Source organism: Vigna radiata, chromosome 8 (assembly GCF_000741045.1).
Source record: "Vigna radiata var. radiata cultivar VC1973A chromosome 8, Vradiata_ver6, whole genome shotgun sequence".
Classification (NCBI taxonomy): Eukaryota; Viridiplantae; Streptophyta; class Magnoliopsida; order Fabales; family Fabaceae; genus Vigna; species Vigna radiata.
In genome coordinates this window covers 1,545,886-1,564,972 of record NC_028358.1, presented here as the reverse complement: position 1 = coordinate 1,564,972, position 19,087 = coordinate 1,545,886, and the positions used below count along the sequence as shown (strand labels likewise).

Here is a 19,087-nt window from a genome sequence, read left to right as displayed (position 1 = left end):
TAGAATCCAAATAATAGAGGACTCAAGGAAAAGTTTTATTATTCTAAAAACCTTTTACATAATTAATTATCATAAGTGATAATTGATTATCACAATTAACTTTAGATTTTCTCAAAAGCTTATAAAATAATTGATTACCACTTATTATAATCAATTATCACAAAGAGAAGATAACTTTTAAAATAGTTTCTAGAATAATTGATTATCTATTACAATTTTGAAAAGAGTCTTTAGTTTTTTACCTAATTTTAAAAATATGAGTCTATAAATATATAACTTAAACCTAGTTTCAAAAAAACTTGTCACTCAAGGTATAATAGTTGTGTGATAAACTCTCTGTGTTTGTGAAAAAATGATTTTGAAAAACCTAGTGTAAGTAGAGCGAGAATTTTCATTAAGTGTGTCGTGTGATTGATGTTGTCAATGTTACTAGGAAAGTTGTTCATGGTATAAGTGTCAAAGAAGGCATTTTTCATCTTTTGTGTCGAATGATGTATTATTCATAATTTGTGTGTCGAAGAAGGTATTTATATCCTTAACTTTATTATATGTGTAAGTTTTTGGTTATTTTTAGTATGTAGTTCATCTTCCTTTAAAAGAGCTTAAAGAGGTATGATCTTTTGATTTCAATCAATATAAAATATAAAATGTAATTCCCTCTTTTCCAATACTTTTTTATCTTTATTGTTGTTATTTATCAATAATCAATTTTATTGTTATGAAATCAGTTTATAAAAAACAAATTATTAAAAGACAATTTTTATTAAATAAAGTAATTCACCCTTTTTTTGTTCTTTAATATTTTAATGTACAATTCTAACATCATATTAAACAATCTTAAGTTTAAATAATCTTCCGTCTAAATGGATATATTTGTGTTTATCCATTAAGAGCTTGGTTCGAAGAAACAATATGATACGGTTAGAAAATAATATGATAGGATAATAAATATATATATATATATATATATATATATATATATATATATATATATATATATAGACGATTTAATGCACACTAAATAACAAATTAAATAAAATTAGTTTAACGTTCCCTCATCATTTGACTTTTTTCCACAGTTAGTTGATTGCTTTAAATACATACAAAATTTGATTTGGTATAAAGCCAATGGAATTCGTGGTTATTTTAAGAATGTACTGCACGAAACCCTTTTTATAAGAGCTCATTTGATTTTGATTATTTTAACTTTTTTCAGACGTTTTGTTTGGATATGAGAATCAAATTCAGCAAATTTTAATTTTCTTCTTTGAATAAACTATTTCTATTAACACCAAATTCAAAAAACCATGTAGAATAATTGTTAAAAATTACAAAGTATCAATATTGATATTTTTTTTATAGCAGATGATGTGATTATTTTTATCAAATTTCTTCAAGATTTCTTTTTCATTTAATATTCATTAAATATTTTTTTCTATTTATGTCAAAATTTAAAATTCTAGCCTTCTCTTTTCTCTCAAAAAAGCTAAAAACTATTTTCATCCTCATATTTTCTCTTTTATATATCAATTATCAATCAACATAAAAAGCTGTCCACTTTCTATTTATATATAGAGAGAGATTCTACAATTGATATAAAATATTCAAAACAAATAATTTGAAAAAAATATTTTCTAGTAGTATTATTATAGTAATTATATTTATTATAATATAAGATCAAGTTCAAAGGAAAACAGCTACTTAATAATTTACTACTTAATAATATAGAATGATTGTAAAGTTAAACTTAATGCGAAATAATATTACAAACTTGGTGAATTTTGGAGTCAAATATACAAGACTGGCTCAACCAAAATACTCAATTTTAAAATATAAGTATATGTCATTTTAACTATAAGATTTTAAAGAACTTTTTTTGACCATATAGATGAACCTTTTAATTTCCTAACTTTTATAAGCTACATTTTCAAATGTTCACTATAAATTGTATTACGTTTAGTTCGGAAAAGCAGTGGACAAGTTCCGGTTATCTAGTCTTTGGTGGTGAGAACATGTGATGTGTTGTTCAATTTGGACAATAATAACTTCACATATGCTTCAATATCACACAATCTTCACAATAACAAGATCAATCTCACCATCTACCAAATTGCATCTTTCATTCTCATAATTAGTTAGTGCCACTACTACACACCATCCATATTTTAATTTCAATTTTTTTTCCTTCTTTCCTGTAGAAAAAAAACAAAGGAATCTGAGCCATTAATTTGATTAAGGGCATTATATAAAGTAATCCAATATCTAAGTTTAGAAATATTTTGTATCATAAGTATTGTTATATATGGGAATGACAAAAATATTGATATTCATAGGTATCTGCATGTAAAATTTACGATGCATAATTCATTATGCATGCGGATAACAATTATTTTAACATCCATTTATAGGATGCAATATTATATTTTCTGTACTTGAAGGAGGGGAACACTAGGCACATGCAACTTGTCCTAGGTTCCAAACAGTGAAGAAGAGAGACGAAATTACTTACCGGTCCGAAAAGAGAAACCGATCGGTGAAAGTCGAAACTCTCGACGTTAGAAGTGCTTAGGTACCACCTAAACAGGCATATACTGAGTAAATGATAAACAATGGTAGAGAGAAGGCAGAGAGAATGATGAGTAAGAGTTTTAGAAAAAAGAATGTTCTTTGAAGAAATGACTTCTGCTTTTTAGAAAGTTCAACAACAAAAATTAAAATCGACTCCTTTTAATTAAGTGACCTCTTCCTTTTATTTTAATTCAACTTTCACTCTTCCCTTTTTAATATATAAATATATTATAAAATTTCACGTTCTTACAATATATTCTTAACTATATATATGACCTATGAATAAAAAGGACTATCAATTTTTCCTCTCTAAAATTTATCAAAAAAAAAATTAAAAACCTGCAAAACCTATTTAAAACTTTGGATTAAAATTATATATTGATGTTTTTTATAATTTTTTTATAACTTAATGATGTTAAATCCCTTTTTAAGTAAAACATTGAGAGAGAAAACTACGAATAAAGACTTTGTGGGTCTATTTTCGAGGATAAATTTGTTCAATCTTTATGGTTTTAAAGCATGTTTGAATAAACTTTTATGTTTTAGGAATGGGATATAAGAATATGAAATGTTAGAAATAATATTCTTTTTAAAAAACTTCCATGTTTAAATGTGTATATGAACTAATTTTTTTTTTATAAAAAATTGCTCAGAATTTTTAAAGTAAATGAAAAAGGTAGGTTCTTGGAACAAAAGCCTTTGAATAAGGCACGCGTTGTTATATGCATGCATTTAAATAGGAAAATAATTAACGAAAAGTCTGCATCGTACTCTGTACTTTCACACTTGACCCTTATTTTTTCGTTTGACTACCTCTAATTTGTTTTAAGTTGTCCTGTTAAATTATAAATGAATTTTAATAATTGTTAGACACTTTTTAATGCGTATTAATATTTTACTTTTAGTAAACTAATAAATATATATAGTAGTAACTTTATCATATAGGTTAGATATATATATATATATATATATATATATATATATATATATTTTCAAATAAAATGAATAATCTAATAAGAACATTTTGTGGCTATAGAAGTTTGAAGCTGGCATCCCATTAATCATAAAGTGAAGACAATAGAAGTAAAGTAAGTAACCAAAAAAAGGAGAACGAAAACAAAAGGAAGTAAGAATAAAAACTTTAACTAAACCTAAAAGAAGGTAAAACATTCTTAATTTTTAAGATAAGATCAGCCAGAAACGTGGGAGAAGAGTCTTCCCCCAACAAAAACTTATAATAAGAAAAAATTCATAGATTTTTATGAATTCTTTTAGTTATATATATATATATATATATATATATATATATATATATATATATATATATATATATATATATATATATATATTAGTTAAGATTATGTTACACTAAAGTTATTATGCATGAGTTAAGAAATTTAAAGATCATTTAATAAAAGAGAAACAAAATACCTTTTTTTTTTCAATGATAGCACGTTGAATTCAAAATCTATTGTGTCATGAAATAACTTATTATTACTATCTTTTTCCAGTTCACTTTGGACTTTTATCTAAGTAATGACTTATTGTAATTTACCACCCTCCAAAAATCTTCCATATAATTTTTATTTCTTCTTTACTTTTTCTTCTCATGAAAATAATATCCTTTTCTATTAGTTTTGTTCCGTTTATTTAAAATATTAGTAATATTATTAATATATTAGTGATATTTTTCAAAAAGTGTTTTTTTTTTCATTTTTGTCAACTTAATCTCAAGACTTTCTGATTTTTACTTTTGTTTTTCCTTTTTAGTGCAAAATTATCAATTGGGTATAATTAAATGACACAAACGATTGGTAGAGATGTTGAATAAAGACTCTCTTGATTCTGTGTTACCTTAATATTTTGGAGCATAGCATTAGTATGTGTGTGTAATGTTTCTTTAGGTCCCTTGAAGGCTACAAGTTGGAGATAAGTGTGATAAATTGATAATCATAATGTCCATTTTAGGCTACCTCGATGGAATTGCTAATTAGTAAAGGAACATTTTTTTCTTATATTTCATATATCTTTGCTTATAAGTTGGGACAATTTTTTTATTTCTATTTGATATATTTATTTTTTTATAATAAAAAAATTAACTACTATTTTAATCTCTATATTTTGGGTTTTGATTAGTTTTGAATCTAAAATTTATTTTGGGTTCAATAAATTCTCATTATGTGTTATATTGATTTAATGTAGTTATTTTTTTTAAACTTATATTAATGTAGTTTGAAAGGTGATTAGGTGTCCATTTTTAGTTGTTAATTTGATCTTATATTCTTCTTTGGACATAATTGGGTCTCATTATTGTTTAAATATAAACAATGTGATTCCTTTTGTGAAATTAATATTAATATTATTACGAGTGATCATGTTAGTTTAAATTTTTTTCTTTCTCTCTAACCCTTTCTTCTCCTGTGACACAATATCAGTAAAATCACCTCCTGATATAAGATTGTCTATTTTGGATCTAAGATCATAGTTTCAAGATCTTCATTTTTTATATTGAATAATTGAAGATTGACACATGAACCCAATTGTAACTTTTGGATTAATTTTTATGACCCGTGAAAGATAACGCTAACGAAAAAAGAACCATATTATCTCTATATAAAAAAATATGAGAATTTTATTGAGTTAAAAAAGAAATATAAAAAAAATAGTAATTAAGTCTTTTATTCCATGGACACATCTCTAAAATTTTTTTACAACAATTTAATTTAAATGATCATAATAAAACTTGATTAAAAAAAACAATTATTAAGATTAAAACCCAAAATATAAGAACTAAAATAAGAATTAAACCTTAAAAAAAATACATATCATTTCAAGCCTTTAAACAATCAATTTTCTCATTCATAATTTACAAATAGTTTAACATTCTTAGTTTTTTATTATCATTCAAAGTTCTAATAGAATTGAATATCAATCAAGGATTCCATTTGTTAAAAATATATATATATATATATATATATATATATATATATATATATATATATATATAATAAATTGGTATCTTTCTATTTAACAACTAAATAATTGGTATCTTTCTATTTAACAACTAAATTACATTTTTCACTTCACTCATAAATTCAACATAAATAACAACATTAAAGAACAAATTCTTAAAGCCTCAACATTTTTATTATTTGTTTGTAAGTTTAGAATTTATGGCATACTTTTTAAATGTACAATGCAAGTTTTTTTTGTTGTTTGGTTGTTATCAATACAAGCTTATAGACATGTCATGTATTTAAAAACCCTAAAAAATAGCAAATTTAATCTTTTTGTCTTGTCCGACTAAAAATGTTGTTATCGTTTTTATTTGGTCTTTGAAGTTGTAATCATAATCTTATATTATATATCTTTCTTTCCTTTAATTTTGGTTATTTCCACTTAGTACATAAAATCCCACATTTATAATCGACAAACAAATAATACAATATTCTAAATTCTAAAATTAATCATGTTATCTCAACAAATTAAAGATCAAAACGTTATGCTTCCTAACTACCAACTCTAATAGATCTATACATGAAATTATACTAGAAATCCTTTTAAAAAAAGAATAACCGACTTTGTTTTAATAATAGAATAGTATATATTAATACATTATTAAAGTCTTGATATAATTATCAAAGTTTTACCATTAAAAAGGAAAATTTTAAATGTTAAAAATTTGAATTTTCAGCTTCACTACTCCATTTTTTCCCCTAACCATTTGTAATATATTCTCTATTCAAAGTTCCACATGATTTCGAGAAAATTGTAAAATTTGTCTAATATCAATTATCCGATAAATCAAAGAACGTCGGTTTGAGAGGATTTCGATTAGAATATCATCATCCTATATAATTTAAATTTATTTTTCGTAATCTTCACTCTCTATTATTGAAAATATTTATTAACCTAATTTTAAAACATTTAAGAAGGTAATATATAAATTTCAAGAAAAATTAAAAGCGACGTGTCAAACTGACGTGGACCAGTTGTTATTATTCTCAAATCACGAAGTGTGGCGAGACACACGGTAAACTCGTGTTTTTAAATTAAAAAATATATATATAAACAATTTTTATATATTATATTATTTAAAGAAAAAAAATTGTAGAAATATTACTTAAATAATTAAGATTTTTAAACAAGGTTTTAATTATTAATTATAATAAAACAGTGAATGTAATAATAATTCAGTTTTATTTAATTAAAAAGTTGTCAAAATTAAGATGAATTTAAAATATATTTATCTTCTTCAATCTTATAAGTATTTTTCAATAACAAAATTGTAAGTTTTAGATTTCAAAACAAATAATACTTTTGTAACATTGTTTACAAGAACAAAATCGAAATAAAAATTTATAATGAAACGACCAACTAAATTTTATTTAATGAATATTAATTATTGAGACAGTTGATAAATATTTCACATAAGTTGAAAAAGAGAAAGAAAAAAGGGGCCAGTGAGCGGGGTTAGGCAGAGATAAGGGCAAGGGGTCCTACGCCATGGACCCCACGTGCCAACCCTTCTCCCACGCATGTCATTAAAATAATGTTAAATTTATTATTAAATAATTTTCTTGAAAAATAAATTTGGATGGAAGGTTGTTTTGGACAGTTGTGGGAGAAAGTGGGGCCCACTGGCACTGTACACGCGTCAACCGGATAGACCCCTGCGCCCTCCGGAAGATTCGCGCCCTTTTAAATTTTTCTCCGAGGTGGGACCCACCTGGGATCCTTTGAGTTCGTGTGAAGCGTGTAGCGAATAGAAGTGTCCCACTTGCGACGCAGAAGTCAATAAAGTAACCAATCCAAAGAAAGATGGCTCTACGGGTAACTTCCTTTTCTTTTTCTCCTTTATTTTATAAATTATTAAGTAATAAATGTTGATAAATCAATAACTATAATATTTCAAACATCTTTAATGCTGCAGGCAGAGTAAATTATTATTTATTTTTTAAGAAAATTATTTTTAAAAAATGTTTTATCAGATTACGGGAAAAGGTGTTTGCTGGTTTGGTTGAAGTGTGTCAAATTCGTTTTTTTCTTAGAAAACTGTCAATTTTGTTTTCATATAAAAAAAATTTGTGTCAATCAAGTCATCTCCGTTAAATACAAACTAATATTGCAATAGATAGAGTGAATTTTGAAAACAATGATTTTTAACGGAAATGACTTGATTGACACAAATTTTTTCTATATAATAATAAAATTAACATTTTTTTAAAAGGAACGAATTTGACACACTCTAACCAAAGAACAAAAGAAGCCATTGAACCTTTTAGTTTTAACATTGCTGCCAGAACAAACTTAATTTTAGTTTTCAATATTCTAAAATATCTTTGTATTATTATTTAAGATTATTGGCAAAAGAAAACATTATGAGAATATATAAATGAATAAATGCGGGTATATCCATAAACTTGACGCTGTCGGTTTCCATTATTAAACACGTGTCTCTCTTTGCTCCTTTCCTTTTTGTCTTTTACTCTTTTCTTTTTCTTCGATGTGGTTAAGTGACAGCAGTATAGTTTGCTTTTCACAAAACTTTACTATATATATTCTAGTACATATTTTATAATTAATTAAAATTTTTTAAAATACAAAACTAAAAAGTCAATAAATGAGAGGTAAAACTCGTTAAGTTTTATGATTTTCAATAAATTTTTACTAGAAAACAATATTTTAAAAAACTATATTGCTAACATTTTTCACATTGAAATTTTCCATAAAATAGGATTGAGTGTAACATGGTGAATTAACTTGGAGATAATATGATGAATGTATATTTAGCATCACTGCATTTATATTGATTTATTCCCTAATTCAAGGTATTATTGACTTTCGAACATTTTTATTAATTCAAACTATTTTTTTGTTTTAAAGTTTTTTATATTTATCTTTTATTGTTATACCTCACATTCCTCTCATATATATTGATATAATTTTATGTTGACCTTTTTTTTATATACATATAAATTAGGTCTTTTATCTTTGTATTAATAATTTTAGTGTTTTTTCTTAATTTTATAATTCCCTTACATTAGAAAATATTAATCTTCTTTTTTTCAATAAAAACTATAATTTCTTATATTTAAGTTTTTTATTACTTTTAATTTTTACATTTATTTTTAATTTAATTAAATCTCTACTTTTTTTGTAAAAGATACTCAAGACTCCTAACATTAAATTGGAACTAATATTGTTTAGAAGTTAAAATCTAAGTATGTCACGTGTCTCACATATTTTTATCTTGGAACTACTCTAATGGTGACATGTGACATTTTAAAATAGAACATAATTCAGATATTGACATATGATAAATCCGTATTTTTGTATATAACACTTTTAAACGATCTTAACACCAATTTAATGAAAGACACCACATTGAGTATTTTTTTTTTTTAAAAAAGGAACTCAACCGAATCCTTTTAATACCAAATACATTGTGTGTTGAGTTTTCAATCTAGAATTGATTTATATAATTTGTTATATCAATTTTGATACCTTACATCTTATATTAGATCCAAGATTTTTCTCTTTCATTCTTTTTATCTCTTGTCTTTTGGAATATGTGAAAGATTATTTTGAAAACTAGTATTGCAAATTATCAAGCACGATACCCCTTAATTTGATCTTTGCCTTTTTCTTCGAAACAAAAAAAAAAACAAAAAACACAAGAAGCATGCTCCTACTTTTTTGGTGAAAGGATCAATTCTTCTTACAAACATTATAATAAATTTGGACAAGAACATGATCTTACAAACATCAATAGAAATAAGACTCAAGCCACTTGCAAACGAACAAGTGATGAAAACTCAATCATTTAGAGATCCTACAAGAAACATTCATATGGATAAAAACATGTCACATATTAGTTATGCTAACATTAAAGTTGATTTTAAATCAGGTTTATTTATTCGTATGGCGTGTGAAAGTGTTAGATATAACATCACAGAAGTTACACTTTAGAGTTAAAATTTTATGCAGTTTAAGAATTTTAGTTTCTATCATTGTTTTAAATGATTTTTATATCTTTTACAATTGATATATGATTATATGATTTATGACAATACAATTTATGAAATCACTTGTATGAGTGATAAGTGAGATCACTTGCATGAGCTCTTGACAAGATCTTTGAATAATCGACACGTGACTTATTAAGTGCAATATAACAACAACAACAATTGTGAAGTTGTATTATGACAAACTTCTAACACATACAAAGTATTTTCCATTTATATATTTTGTTATACTAACTATATTATGTGTTAAATTTCAATTTAAGATTAATTCATATAACTTATCATTCCAATTTTAATGCATTATATCACCGTATTACTTGTTATACCACATTTTTTCGAATATGATTTTTGGTACTTGTCATAGCTTATTACTTACTTAGTTCAAAAGTGCATAATAATTATAAATTCTTCGTCTATACATACAAAAAAAAAAAATATTGTGAAGGCAATTAATGAAGATTTCAAAGTAGTTATAATTAATTAATGTAGTTATGACAATATTAAATTCATAATTCGGTTGTTGAAACTCCTAATTGTGTCAACAGACATATGATTATAGGTTGTAAATGGAGAATTAAGTTAGGTTTGCACTGGAACAGTTGTTGAGAGATTCCATTTCCATTATCCTTCTGCTACCAAACACTGGGCCTGTCACAAGGTGGAAATACTTATTATGGTTTTATGTGTTTTTTCTTTTTTTTAATGAACAAAATCTACTAGTAAGTAAAATCTAGCCATGGATTATTTTCATCAAAATCCAATTTATTAACTATCAGTGTGGCATTTAACAGTTTTACTAAACTACTTAAAATTAAAAGGGCGTTTAAATAAAATTCTAAAAGAAAAAACATGCACAAACACATTAAAGGAAATTTTAAAAAATAATAAAACTAATACATACATAAAATTTAAGAAAATAACAAATATTTTTAAAACAGCTCTCTCTTTTTTAGTAGAACATGTTTGACCTATATTAAAAACATGTTAGCCAAACTAACAGTTAAGTTAGTTAACATAGAACCTTTAAATTCCTAGCTTAATGTTAAAAGTTTATATTTTAGTGAAACAAAACGATGTAAAACATCTGTTTCATATATATAATTATTTACTACTATTTTATATTTAAAAAGTTATTTTTAATTTAAAGATATTATAACATGCAAAATTAAAATTATAAACTTAACACGTAGAAGTCAAGGGTAATTACAATGTGTAATGTAAAGTTTAACAATTATACATATAATTGAAACACAAAATATATATATATATTTTTTTTAAATTTTAACTACTCTTCTTAAGTTAGGCTCTAAACCCTAGGCCAGTTTGGCAGTTTCTCATTGACCTGTTTTTTTTTTTTTTTTTTTCTGTTTTTTCATTTGTTTTCTTTCTTTCTTTGTGAGATAAGATAAGGACATGTGTTTTCTAGGGTTAACAGTTAAAGGTGAGATTTTTGATGGAACCCCACCACCCCATCATATGACTCTATGACCTATTTCTTCTGATCTTTTAGAAAGTTGGACTTCACTAAGAAAAGTTATGAGCACCAAGATGGAAAGAAAAGAGAAAGAAAAGAACATAAGAGAGAGACAAAGAGAGAAGGAGTTGCCTAACTATTCCAACTCCAAACTACTTTATCCTACATGATTCTTAATTTCCACATTCTCAAATTTATAAAAGGGTTAGATGGTGACAATATTGAAGATGTTATGAACTATGTAATGGGAGAGTATTATAATGAAAAGATAGACAACACTATAACATTAATTAATATATCATATTAGAATTGAAGAACGAAATTAGGGTTCCATGAAAGATACATGAGTAGTTAGCTTTATGTCATTGGATTATGGTAAACATATCTCCAAGCACGATGAAACCAATAAACAAAAAGGCTTTTGAATCACACTAAAGCTATGACAGGTTTCATGTTGGTGAATTTTAGTGGAGAATTGACTAAAATCCTAATATTCAAATTGAACTTGCTGCCTTTATATATGTCATTTGTTTTTTTTATATATGGGTTTGCAGCATCTTTCATGTATGTGTATAATAAACTGTTTTCTGGAATAGTGCCTCAGAAAGTATAGACAAATCCATGTCCTGCTTACATAATATATTTAATTATTTCTTTCTATTTCCTAGCTACTTCACCATCAAAATCATGTAAATTCCTATGTCTTTTTTCTTTTTCATTGGAAGGAACCAAATCATTTTACGAATATATATTTTTTTAATCGATAATTTTTAAAGTGAAATTAAAATTTGTTCTGATCTTAAACTTTGATACAATTTGTTATTTAAATTTTCAAAACAAATTAATATAGTTTTCTTAATTTAATTATGTTAATTTTTTTTACATTAAATGATATTTCATACTAATATTTAATTTATTTATGTAATTTGGTATGTTTCAATTCAAATATCGACTTAGATTATTATCTAATATATAAAAAAAAATTAATATTATTTGATTAAAAATTTATATTTATTCATTTTTAAAGTTTGAAAACTAAAATCTATCAAAGTTCAGAACAAATTCGTATCTAAGTTTAGAAATTAAATATATATATATATATATATATATATATATATATATATATATATATATATATATATATATATATATATATATATAAACACTTTAGAATTTCTTTTGATTAGATTCTAACTCTATTGCAAGCTTCTTTTCTTTTAATGAGAATTGTTTAGCAATATCTTGGTGATTGATAGATTAAATTTTTCAAAGTGATGAAAATGCATAAAGTATAGGGTTTGGTAGAAAAGCAATATAAATGGAGAGAGAAAAAAAAAAAACTAAGAGAAATGTATGGTTGGGCCATGAATCAAGTTGGTGAATTTTGAAACAATAATTGAGAAGGGAAATGGGCCCTCTATTACTCCTATGATTGTTTGTGTTTTTGTTGGTCAATGATGAGATTCCCACATACATCTTAGGGCAATGCTATCCTACATACTTCACACTATATCTTTCCAAATACCCATAACTAAATCATTTCCCACTTTCACCTTTTCTTCCAAACCATAAACCCTATCAATCACTATATTTCAATACTCCAACCATAATAAATTAATTATATGTTTTCATTCATTATTAGAGAATAGTTTCATGAAAATGATATTACCATAACTGACAAAATAAATCTTATTGGATATTTAAACTATTCATAAAGAGTTCAACCAATATACTATATACAGTTCTTCTTATTTTCCACATAACACCGACAAAAATAGTCAAGAAAAAGCCAGATATAATCATTATTCTGTTTAAATTTAATTATATGATTATTTTTAAATTGACCAAATTTAAATTGTCTGTAGTTAAATTCAACATAATAATTATTCGATTTTTGAAATGTAATTATGATTAATATAAATAAATATCATTAATAATCAATTTATCAAATTTAATTATTTAAGAGGATTTATGCTTTAATTATTTTGTCAACACATAGATTTTAGTCATTATTAATTATAACTGAAGTCAAATCTTAACATTTTGTCAACACATAGATTTTAATCATTATTATTTACCTTGATAATTTTTTTAAAAAATATATTTTTTATTTTGAAATTACACTATATTGTTAAGTTGCACACAATAATGTTTTAATTTTCGAAGTTGTGAATTCCCATCTCTCTCTCATTAACAGGAATCATTTTCAATCAACCCTATTTTCTGAAAATGTCTTTAACGTATCTTTCTCCGAAAGGTAAGAATATATTTTGTATTATTTAAATTTCTTATATCTTTAAATTGATTTTCATTTACTTTTTTCAATAAAACCATTAAAATTAAAATCTTACCATAGTGTTACTCTAAATAAATAATCATATTAATCATTTTATTTTTTAGAACAGTCCAATTAGAGGAGAAAAGAGAAAGTATTATTCAATAATCATTGCTGCATTAATATAAAATGTAAAACAAACCCCTTATGTGTTTACTGCAAGAATATTTTAGTAAAATATTTCATTATAATGGTGAAAAAAATATTTAAAGACAAATAAATTTTGTTTACATTTGAATAAAAAAATATAAATATATGTTGTTTAATTTATAAATTACTTAAATATTTTTCACAAACTTATCACTTTCAGTTCCCATGTTGCCATCCTTGATTTGCGTGATATTGGGCTGACAAACCCATCTTAAAGCCCACCTTATTGGACCTTACGCAAACCGCAAGTTGGCACATGTTGCTGATCTCAATGCTTTCCATCACTACACACGTGGACAAGTTTCACACGTGTCCAACTTCCAATAAATGAAAGCGTTATATTAGCGTGTTGTTTGAAGTTTTTACACAGCATCTTCAACGCCATTTCCACCCTCACATTCCTTAACGGCGAAGCCATCGCCGAAGGGCACAATCGTCATTTCATCACCGTCCGTTTCTTCGGTTCCTTTCACTATTAAGGATAAGAATCGAAGCCTCTCCCCTTCTGCTCGGAAAGGGAACAACGGTAACGGACATGGGGCTTCTGTCGAACAGGTACTCTTAATTTCGATTTCTACTACGTTGCTTCAATTGATAAAGACTGTTTGGGTGCTTTTAAGGTTTCTTTATTCCGCTTTTGTTGTTGTCTGGAAAAGCATGATCGGAAAATTTGTTGAATTGAAATTTGAAACTGTGGATGCAGAGTAACTAGAGAGAGCCTGAAACCAGGGGATCATATCTACTCTTGGAGGACTGCGTACATTTATGCTCATCACGGTTCTCCCTCTTCCCTTTTCTGTTTTGTTTGGGTTCAGTGGAAAATTAAGTAGGATTTTTTCAAAGTTGTCAAATTTTTGTCTGTTCTTGTCCATGGGATTAAATATTAGACAAAACTATTCATTTTACTGTCACGACCACGGACATTGAAAACTATATGATGAGAGAATAAGGTGAACAAGATTGTAGCATTAGATAGAGCTGATCTTAATGATGGAGATACAATTTTGAAGGTATATTGGTGTTGGACAATGCTCTTACATTAAATCCATTGTATCATTAACGATGAGTGCATAAACCTGAAACTTTAAGTTTAGTGAAAGACAATTTCGAGCCATGTAGCTAATGCAATCCAACATAATGGTGTTACTATAATTTATATGATAGTTTTGTCTTGGACCAGTGTTCCTAAATATCTGTTTGATGATTTATGTATGATGTATGGTTGGACAATCCACCTAGCTCTTACACTTTCCCTCCTCCTTTCCATTGTGCTCTTGTGAGAGTCTCACTTCGTCATATAATATATTGACTGTTGAGGAATAACCAATACAAAGCAATACTAAGATTGAGTTATCTTTCATCTATAAATCAAAGTGTGTGTGATGATGAGGAATTCTCTTGTTGTGTGTCTGAATTAATGACAGGCATTTATGTGGGTGATGACAAAGTCATTCACTTCACCAGGCGTGGGCAAGAAGTAGGTACTGGAACTGCACTAGATCTTCTCCTTGTTAGTTCAGGACCAGCCAGGGCTAGAGAAAGTTGTCCAACATGTACAGCACCCCAAGAGGAACACGGTGTTATCTCCTCCTGCCTGAATTGCTTCCTAGCCGGTGGCGTCCTGTATCGGTTTGAGTATGCCGTTTCCCCTGCCCTCTTCCTTGCAAAAGCTCGAGGTGGGACGTGTACTCTTGCAGTCTCGGATGAAGATGATATCGTGGTCCACCGGGCAAAACATCTGCTTGAAAATGGGTTTGGGTGCTATAATGTTTTCAAGAACAACTGTGAAGACTTTGCTATCTATTGCAAAACTGAACTCCTGGTTGCTGAGCAAGGAAGAATTGGACAAAGTGGCCAAGCTATTTCCATCATTGGGGGCCCTCTTGCTGCTGTTCTATCCTCGCCTCTACGAATGGTTACTACCAACGTATATGGAATGGCAGTGACAGCCGTTGGAGTGTACTGTGCCAGTAGATATGCTACAGACATTGGAATGAGGGGTGATGTGGTGAAGGTTCCGGTTGAAGAGTTAACAAGAAGATTGGCCACTGGCCATCTGCAGGTGGTTGAATCCCAAATGCCAATGAACCTTGCTCATCAATCTCCTCAACTTGTCACTCACTGATCAAGCATCCTCTCTGTTTAAATATTTGGTTAAGATTAAAAAACTTAATTGAATGGTATTGTGGAATTGCATAAATTATTTTGCTGGTTGAACTTGTCTTTTTTGTCTCACTAATTTATACAATTAGGACATAAATGATGATGGGAGGGATATATATATGAATATGGTTTGTTGTCTACACATCTCATCTTAAATTTCATTACAATTTTGGCGTGATAATGCACCAAAACTATAAGCCATTATGACCAAGAATTTTGGGGTCAAAATGATGCACACAATTCAGAGACTTAAAATCATGATAATATGTATATATGTATTATCATTATCATTAGTACAATATATAATTTCATATTATTGTGACTGTATTAAAGTATTGTAATATGTTGATCTTCAATGACGTACAAAATAATACATAAACCTTAAAATGTCCCCTTCGACACTTCTCTTATATATTTGTTTCTAAAGCTATATCTCCCTGTATTTTTATGGATGCATATTTGACGTAATTTTTCAAAGATAACAATATACATGAATTTGAACTACATTTTAATTATATTATTCACTTCAAAGATAATAATTGACATAAATTAATCAATTTAAAATAGTTTTAAAGGAAAATGAATTTATAATTTAATTTGAATTTAACAAAAAAATGTAACAAGATTAACATGAAAATAAATAAAAAAATGTAATGCAATTTTTTATATATATTTTTATTCGCTGCTAATTGAAACAGATTTTGTAATTTTTAATCACTAATTATTTTTATTTGAATTGAAATAGAATTAAGTTCAAATTAATTAAATGTTAATAATTATATTTTGTTTTCTTGTAAATTATAATTATAAAATAAAACATAGATGTATGAAAATTATAATTATCAATGAATCAATTGGTTTGTTGGGATCAGAAAACCCAAACAAATTGGAAATTTCTTGTAAACTTTTTTTAAAAAAAGTACTGGTTCATTGGTATGACATAATATTTCAACCATAACATACAAATACAGCTACTCAAAATACTGTGTCTAACAAATGGACTATACAAATTTATGTGACTTCTTTTTCTAACTCTTGAACAGTGATTAGTTAACCTTAAACATCATGCGCTAGATTAGATCATTGCATGCGGCTATCCAACAACAAGATGAATTATAGAAACCTCCTGCTAGTATTCCACTCAGAAAACAAAAATACTTCACAATTTTCTCAGACATTACTTTTAACATTGGGGTTGGCGACCAAAAACATCATAGGAGTGTTGACCACTACCTTTGAAATCTAGTTGGAACAATGTTCCTTGCTATGGCCTTAAACAAGCAAGACAGCATTTATACAACCATCATTTTCTGGGTTATTTGTCACCTGAGCATATTTACCTGCATCCGGGCAAACAAGATTTCAACACATTGATATCAGTTAAAATTTCAGTCAATAATTGACAAATAATCTTACCCCACACAACTTTCCCAGCTGGTGTGACAAGACCAAGTTCACTGACATTCACCTGAAATTGCAATGTGCAAAGAAATAAGTAACAAATTTTGATCATGCTTCATATTACAGTTATATTATCAGCAAATAAAAAGGTGAAGTTAGGAACATCACGAATGCTCATATAATTGAGTATGAAAAATATAAATACCTCAATTATAGTTCCCTTGGTCATGACACCAAGAGAAGTGTACATAGGGCCATTGGGGTTCTTCTTAACTCCAATTATTTCTAGATTGAACGTGCATTTAAGTTCTGGATGGGTGACATGAGCTTTAGTGAACCGCAGTCCTGTAGGACGAATGAATCGCTCGTACTTTGGAGGCTTTCTGGTAAAACCAGGTCCAACAAACGTAGCTTTTGTAACCATCCTCTTCCACTGCTTGGCTGAAAAATGGTGAGCCAAAAACTATCAAGCGTTTTTCTAGGAAAGATAAGTGTACGTTTTGTCTAATACTAAAGAAGTGCTTACAGTGAACAACCAGTAAGGCACAATGCGGACAATCATGCAATATAACTAGTACTTGAAATGGATACTAAATTTCACCATATAGCACCAATTATAAAACCACAAGTTTGAAAAGTGAAGTCAACAATTAACTTTGGCCAGCTAAATACTTGACTGAATAACCAAGGAAAGTGTAATGTGAATACTCGGTTACTTACTCTTTCTTTTACCAGTCCGGACCACTTTGAACATCTCATCTTCAGCCACAGGACGTACCTGATAAAATGAGAAATTATACATTTGTTTAATTACCCAAGAACGCCCTTTCCTTCCACAAGAAAACAAAGAAGTATCGGTGGCAATTCACCTTAGGTAGAGGAACATCCCATTTGCCAGCCTTCTCTTTCCTCTTTTGCTTAATGGTGTTGCTAAGAACCTAAAAATAGAAATCCATAAGATAACTTCCAAAACTTACAAAGCAAAACACAAAACAATCTTTCAAGACATGAACATGCCTTTGCCCTGGTCGTGTTATCACGATCCAGAAGATACGCGGGGACAGCTCCATCCTGGACATTATCATCAGTCTTGCGCCTAGATGTTGACTCTTCATGCATAGCCAAACTGTTGACGAGAAACAGTGATGTAACTAGAAATTTATCTCATTAATCTCACACTCCAGAGACAAATCCAGAGATGAAAAACTACTATCCTTATCCAATTATTTGACATCAACCAATAACTATTGATCAACTCCAATTAAGAACAATCCAGATATAAGAAATCAACCACAATACAAGTAACCCTGGCATCAAAACCAATACAAAATACCAAGATTGAAAACAACACCAGAGCACGAACACCCCTAAAGACATATGCTTAAAAACTAACACACAGCATATAAGGAGGCAAAACTGAAGCTAAAACTCAAAAAAAAAAAAAAAAATGGAAAATAAAACAAAACAAAACTCACGTCTTCTTCATCTGAGCCTTTTCAGCGTAATTTTTCTTGGCAATGATTTTGCCCTTGATACCCAAAGCCTGTTCAATTGGAATTAACAAAAATTCAAAGATTAAATTGAATCATGAGTCATGGCAATACAACTACGTGAAAGTTAGCAAAATCAATTACTTCAATTTTTTTTTAGGAAAAAAAAAAGAGTAAAAGTGAAGGCAACCTTCTGTGCCATTGCAGAGCGCTTGTGAACTTGACGCGCCTCTTTCTTGCGTTTACGCTCGAAGTGATCGAGACGGTAGCCATAGTCTCTTCTGTGACGTTCTATGTAATCTCCTTGCGGCTGCAATTACACAAACCACAACGTAAGATTCAAAAACGAATGGAAAGAACAAAAAGAGTGTGAAATTCCAGTTGCAGAACGAACCATGGTGACGACGGGACAGTGTTTTCAGAAACAGTAAAATGTTTATCGTTAGAGAACGCGTCCCTTATAAACCCTAGGCTGCTA

At 27.8% G+C, this 19,087-nt stretch overlaps 2 protein-coding genes across 2 annotated transcripts; one reads left to right on the top strand and one right to left on the bottom strand.

Annotated features, from left to right (window-relative positions):
- The first annotated feature begins 13,910 nt into the window (after positions 1–13,910).
- LOC106769723 lies at positions 13,911–15,860 on the top strand. The gene is made up of 3 exons (XM_014655457.2): positions 13,911–14,110; positions 14,259–14,332; positions 14,980–15,860. Exons 1-3 carry the CDS (start codon positions 14,091–14,093, stop codon positions 15,678–15,680), a joined length of 795 nt encoding a protein of 264 aa, XP_014510943.1. The 5' UTR covers positions 13,911–14,090; the 3' UTR covers positions 15,681–15,860.
- An 830-nt stretch (positions 15,861–16,690) lies between these two features.
- LOC106771031 (ribosome biogenesis protein NSA2 homolog) lies at positions 16,691–19,087 on the bottom strand. The gene is made up of 9 exons (XM_014656911.2): positions 19,004–19,087; positions 18,800–18,919; positions 18,595–18,662; positions 18,137–18,245; positions 17,989–18,057; positions 17,840–17,897; positions 17,325–17,560; positions 17,135–17,186; positions 16,691–17,058 (listed from the first exon to the last, which is right to left on the bottom strand). Exons 1-9 carry the CDS (start codon positions 19,004–19,006, stop codon positions 16,991–16,993), a joined length of 783 nt encoding a protein of 260 aa, XP_014512397.1. The 5' UTR covers positions 19,007–19,087; the 3' UTR covers positions 16,691–16,990.

Coding starts and splice junctions, on each gene's coding strand:
- LOC106769723 (XM_014655457.2), top strand. CDS start 14,091: ATGGGGCTTCTGTCGAACAG. Junction 14,111..14,258: donor ATGGGGCTTCTGTCGAACAG/GTACTCTTAATT, acceptor CTGTGGATGCAG/AGTAACTAGAGAGAGCCTGA. Junction 14,333..14,979: donor GTACATTTATGCTCATCACG/GTTCTCCCTCTT, acceptor AATTAATGACAG/GCATTTATGTGGGTGATGAC.
- LOC106771031 (XM_014656911.2), bottom strand. Junction 18,058..18,136: donor ATAACACGACCAGGGCAAAG/GCATGTTCATGT, acceptor TTCTATTTTTAG/GTTCTTAGCAACACCATTAA. Junction 17,561..17,839: donor CCGGACTGGTAAAAGAAAGA/GTAAGTAACCGA, acceptor ACCATTTTTCAG/CCAAGCAGTGGAAGAGGATG.